Source organism: Pomacea canaliculata, linkage group LG3 (genome assembly GCF_003073045.1).
Source record: "Pomacea canaliculata isolate SZHN2017 linkage group LG3, ASM307304v1, whole genome shotgun sequence".
NCBI lineage: Eukaryota > Metazoa > Mollusca > Gastropoda > Architaenioglossa > Ampullariidae > Pomacea > Pomacea canaliculata.
In genome coordinates, this window is record NC_037592.1 from 28,484,045 (window position 1) to 28,490,053 (window position 6,009).

The window sequence follows — 6,009 nt, forward strand, 5'->3', positions numbered from 1 at the left end:
GAGTGCTCCATCATAATCAATTTTTATAGCGACCACAACCTTAGCCGCACGGGCTTCAAGATGACTTCACCATCCTGTCCAAGCAGCTGAAGCCACAGACTCTGGGCCCAGGCAAATTCAACTGCTCCGTGCCGCACTACGAACAGTTTAAGGTGCACCTGCACTGCAATCTTATAACGGAGTGTCAGAACGGGGAGGACGAGCAATTCTGTCCTTACAACAAGGGCCATTGCAACGGCTCCATCGCTTTTGGCGACAAATGCTACCAGTACTTTGACCGATCAGGGGCGATCACCTGGATGGATGCATACCGTCATTGCCAGCAACGTAACGCCTCTCTCGCCAGCCTCAACACCCCAAAGGAATGGGACGCCATCGAGACGGCCCTGGACTTCGGACACCGGGCCTCAGTCGTCTTTATCGGCCTGCGCACAGCAGACCCTAACCTCCCGGCATTCTACCGCCGCTTTTGGCAGTGGGCAGACGACACCATCGCTTACTTCGTGCATCTGAAGGGTGAGCAGGTGTTCCCGTCCTGTGCTGCCCTCCCCTGGGGTTGGGACAACTACTCCATTACCTTCCCTTGCAACGAGTCCACCAATGCCGACTTTCTGTGCGAATACCACTCTCCGCGCGTAGGCCAAGCAAAGTTGGCTTCGGCCGTGAAATTTCCAGAACTGCCGGCCAATATGGAGATCTTTGAGGCTAAAAATATCTCCGTTGTGCAGTGTCCGGCTGGTCATGTAACTCTGGACTACCTGTCCTGCGATCCAGCCAGTTTTTGCGGAGAGGAGCGCTACTGTCGGTGTGCGAGACTAAACTAGGGGGTCGCATGCCTAACTTCGCTTGCATCGACGGTATCAGAACCTTGCCTTTCACATTAGTCTGCGACCATCGGTACGACTGCCTGGATAACTCGGACGAAGAATTTTGCGTTCACCGGCAGTGCTCCGACAGCACGTGCAAGGCCAGCGCCGAGTGCATTCCCTACAGCGCCTGGTGTGACGGCATGCAGCACTGCACCAACGGCCTAGACGAAGTCAAATGTTTCCTTCAGCCGCGTCCAGCCGTCTCCCGCCTCCCACCTCCTGCTGTCGTTAACCTGGACGGCTACGGTAACTTTACCCAACAGCCCTTGCTGCCGAACCAGACGTGTCCTCCCACACACTTCCGGTGCGCGGGTGAATCGGCCTACTGCCTTCCTGTGTATCTTCGCTGCAACAAGATCTTCGACTGCCCCGATAGGGAGGACGAGGCAGACTGCGACCACCATACCTGCCCGGGCTTCTACCGCTGCCACAATTCCATGGTTTGCGTACATGCGCAGCACCTGTGTGACGGGGTATTCCACTGCCCGCAGCAGGACGACGAGCGGCTGTGCGGGATGACCTGCCCCGACAGATGCCACTGCCAGGGCCTGGCCTTCGTGTGCGAGGTTCCTTTCAGGGCGTACGACCACCGCAACCTGCGATATCTCGATGCCACGGGGACTGGCATGACCCCGCAGCTCCTCGGCGACAAGTTTTATCTCATACACTTGATTCTAGCCAGCTGTTCTCTGGAGAAACTTTCCGGTCTTCAGTTCCCCAACCTGCGTTTGCTAGACCTTAGCGACAATCATATCGAGACAGTGGACATGGAGATCTTCCATGGCTTGAAGAACCTCCGCATCTTGCGTCTCTCCAATAACCCCCTGACATCCGTTACGGGTGCCGTGTCGTCCTTTGACCACCTGTACCTCATGCAGGTTGATCTGTCCGTGACGCAGCTAGTGACCTTTGACACTAAGCCATTCTCTAACTTCACCAACATCAGGAACCTCAATCTTTCCTACACGCCCATCGAATCCATTGGCCCAGTCGCTTTCAGCGAGACGGCCAATCTTGAGGTGCTGGACGTTCGAGGTACAAAACTAGAACACTTCCCTCGGACGATGCTGAAGCAGCTGAACAGTCTCAAGACTGTGTACGCGGAGAACTACAAGATCTGCTGTAAGGTCACTTTGCCGGACGAGTTCGACATCACCAAATGCTTCGCTCCCACGGACGAAATCTCCTCCTGCGAGGAGCTCCTGCGCTCCACAGTCTACCGCTTCTTCCTGTGGATTTTCGCTACCATGGCCATCGCTGGCAACATCGGCTGCCTCGTCTACCGACTCTTCATCAAGGAACACATTTCTCAGGCTGGCTTCGACGTGCTAGTGACCAACCTGTGCGTGTCTGACTTCCTGATGGGCGTGTACCTGGTGATGATTGGCGGCGCGGACCGCCTGTACCATGGCAACTATATCTGGCACGACAGCGCCTGGAAGGCAAGCGCCTTTTGTCAGACGGCTGGCTTCCTCTCCTTCCTGTCCTGCGAGATGTCAGCTTTCATCATCTGCCTCATCACCTTTGACCGCGTTCTCGTTTTCCGGTACGCTTTTTTTTTATTTGTGTTATAGTTCAAAGGAAGTGTGCTTTAGTGTCCTTTGTGACGTGCATTCTCTTCTTTGTGACGTGCAGACACTTCTTTGTGATGTAAATTCACTTTGTGATGTTTGCTCACTGCAGTGTGACGTATTCTCCATTCACTGTGCTGTATGTTCACTTGCTTGTAATGTTTATTGTGAGGTCCTTTTGTTGTGCTGGGATGGAGAGAAAGTCTCGCGAGGATTGTTAACTGTCGATCAGCATGTAGCCATATTTTTATTGGCTTTCTTCTTGTTAAATAAATTCTTAGTGATCGGTCTTTTTTGATAATCAAACATCTACTCATCATCTTCTCTGGGGGAATCTGTTCTGCTCCAGCTCTTGACTTTTTTGTCTGAAGGCAGCAGCAGACAACTGTCAGAGTACGGCTTCAAAGAGGAATTAGCGATGCTCTTTTCTAAGTCTCTTTATGCTTCTTCTTTATTATTATTATTGTTGTTGTTATTATTATTATTATAAAACGTGTGATTCATATAGCGCATGATAACGCTCACGAAGGAGCATGCTCTCAGAGCTTAGGAAGAATACAAAGGACGGAAGAAGAAACAATGACATAACAAGTAATAAAAGACAAAAATAGAAAACAAAGAGGAGTCAATGAAAAAACATTTGCATACAGTAAAAGTTTTTGTTTGCTTTCTTAAAGTATGACAACTATTTCGTTAGTTAGATAGTAGTTTGTCTTATCATCTCTTTATGTGTATCACAATATCCTTTCCGTCGGCACATAGCCCTGTTCCCAAGGGACAACAATTGTTGTTTTCAAAGGCTTCCTCTCCAGCCTCTTCCCTCTGGATTGATGTCTCGCGATTGTAGGACTTGATATGCCCTTGACTAATCTCGTTGAGGCTCTTGATATACACCACACTTCTCGCAAAGTGGAGAATTGATTTCCTTTAATACCATTTTCTTTCCCGCCTGCAACCAGCACTACCCACAATTTGACAACTTTTTATACTTTGTAGAATATCACATCTGTCCAGTCGTCTGTAAGTGATGGTAGAACCAAATGACACAAAAAGGAAGTGCTTTTAAACCTCGTTTTTACTCTCGCTCTCTTTCTTTCCTTCTCTCACTCACTCTTTCCTCCTCCCTCCCCACACACAAACGCGCACCTAAACACACACACACACACAGAGAATACATTATCTGACTGAGTTTTAGAAATCTTTTAGTGACTTCATAGTATAACACATTATCACAAAAGGGAAATATTTTCTCTACTCTAGTCCCTAAATTTTAAAATAAGCTTTAGTTTATATCCGTAATTCAACTTGGAATACATGTATCACTAAAACGTAACATTCTGCTTCTTAACAAAGAGCCTAGCATTAGATGTTTTGATAGAAACCAATAAAAAAGGAAGCGAACTAACAGTCAATCAAAACAGCACGCATCCATAGCAACAACAGTACCTGTAGTCATTGAATCCTGTGTGCTGCTCCTTTCGCAGGTATCCGTTCGGCGCCGTGCGATTCCGAAGGTCTTCAGCGCGTGTGGCCTGCGCATGCGCGTGGTTGGCCGGCCTGACCTTAGCTACCCTTCCTCTGCTGCCCATCACATCCCACTGGCAGTTCTATGGGCAGACCGGCATCTGCATCCCGCTGCCCATCACCCGCAACATCGTCAACGGCCACCAGTATTCCTTTGCCATCATGATCGTGCTCAACTTCCTCCTCTTCCTGCTCATCGCCTTGGGTCAGGTGCTCATCTTCCTGTCGGTGCGGGACAACTCCATGGGCAAGGATCCCATCCGGCAGACGCGCGACCTGGCCATCGCCCGCACTCTCACCACCATCGTTGTGACGGACTTCCTGTGCTGGTTCCCCATCGGGCTGCTTGGCATCCTGGCCTCCATCGGGATCCCCATCCCCGATGAGGTCAACGTGGGGATGGCCATTTTCGTCCTTCCCGTCAACTCGGCTTTGAACCCTTTCCTGTATACCTTCAACACGCAGATGGAGCGCCGGCGCCGTGCCAAAGAGGCGCAGATGATTCGTTGCCTGGAGAAGCGAATCTTGACAGAACTGTACAACATCGACGACAACCTGACCCGCAACCGCCGGCCGCCGTCGCGGAGGGACGCCATCGACAAGATCCGCACTCTCGTCCGGTCGCAACGTTCCTTCAGCGGTTCCTCCATCGACACCTTCTCAATCAGCGGCCGGCGCAACGGCAGCAAGAAGTCGCTGTCCATGGAGGGTTTCCCCATGGCCAGTACTCGCCAGGAGGCGCTCTCCACCATCCAGGACATCCTGGACCGTAGTGTGCTCAGCTTGGAGGACCTTTCTCGTCTGCTGGCCAACTACCAGGGACACGGCGTGTTCCGGAACGTTCACTCATTTCCCAACACCCGCGTCTTCTCCGGGCGCGACGATGAGGATGATGTTATGTTCGACTTTCAGGCGGCGTCGGAGTGTTGATGACAAGTCCTTCCTATGAGCCAGGTGCGTGTGACCGTTCAGAAGTGCGTGCAGCGTGAACGTACACGTGACCGTCGATGATGCGTAATGAACAGTTCCTGAGCTTGACTTGCTGAACTTGCTTGTCGCTGTTAATGTCCTTCTCGTCTTTGCTGATGATGTCTACGATAATATATATATATATTCCTACAGGAACGGACTGGCGGCAGGAGATAAAACAATGTAATGACGATATTTTATATGTGCAATGTGGTTTCGTCTACTATTAAATTTTAATTTACTTTTTGAAAATTCCAGTGACTGTTCAGGTGTTTTGTTCATCTCCTTCTCCTCCTTTGTGTGGTTTTCTGTCTTGTTCGCATTTTCTTTTTCTTTAGTATAAAAACGTTTCTTTAAAAATAGGAACGATAAAAACGTCTACAATATAGCCAAAAGGAGAAGTTTAGTGTGACCATTAGGAGAATGGTGTAGCGTGTGGTGAGAACACAGGTAGAGTTAAAAGTGTAGTTATAAGGGTTGGAGATGGTTGGGTAGTTGAGGGGGACTTGCATGGTGATGCTAGGAGGGGAACCTGTATGGACGTGATTGATTTTTACATTGTGGCCAAAAGTAAATATGAATGTAGGCTGCGGTCGATTGTTTGTGTTCGCAATCAGCCCACACGTGCAGTTCTTCATGCTCACGCTTGCCAACAAAAGTCAGTGATATGAGTAATAATATAATCAATGTATCTTCTAGTACTGCATAATTATACATGTATCGATATAAAAGTATATATATATATGACCCTATAGAGAGATAAAGAGAAGAAAAAGTCACCTTCTATCTTTTTCTCTGTTTTCATGTCAAAGTCGTGTACACCAAGCTTTCTTGTTTTACCTGTAATACCTTTGGCATAAATTTTGTAATTGTCATACACGATGACTGTTTTATGTAAATGTTACCAAACATGATATGTTATCTTTTCAGACAATTGTTTCAATGAAAATTATGAGGAATTGGGACCGGGGGACTGGATTCTGACAATGAATAATTGGTGATGGGAGTGAACTACCAACTGCAATCCATTCAGGAATTCAGCCATTACTTTCAGACCTAAAAAATACTCCTTACAT

At 48.7% G+C, this 6,009-nt stretch overlaps 1 protein-coding gene across 1 annotated transcript; it reads left to right on the forward strand.

Moving 5' to 3' along the window:
- Positions 1–809: 809 nt before the first annotated feature.
- On the forward strand, positions 810–5,443 carry LOC112560840 (G-protein coupled receptor GRL101-like). The gene is made up of 2 exons (XM_025232919.1): positions 810–2,415; positions 3,925–5,443. Exons 1-2 carry the CDS (start codon positions 833–835, stop codon positions 4,892–4,894), a joined length of 2,553 nt encoding a protein of 850 aa, XP_025088704.1. The 5' UTR covers positions 810–832; the 3' UTR covers positions 4,895–5,443.
- The last annotated feature ends 566 nt before the right edge of the window (positions 5,444–6,009 follow it).

Bases quoted from the DNA above. Each gene is read 5' to 3' on its own strand.
- LOC112560840 (XM_025232919.1), top strand. From the start codon at position 833: ATGCCTAACTTCGCTTGCATCGACGGTATCAGAACCTTGCCTTTCACA. The intron at 2,416-3,924 runs GTACGCTTTTTT...CTCCTTTCGCAG, and splicing joins GACCGCGTTCTCGTTTTCCG to GTATCCGTTCGGCGCCGTGC.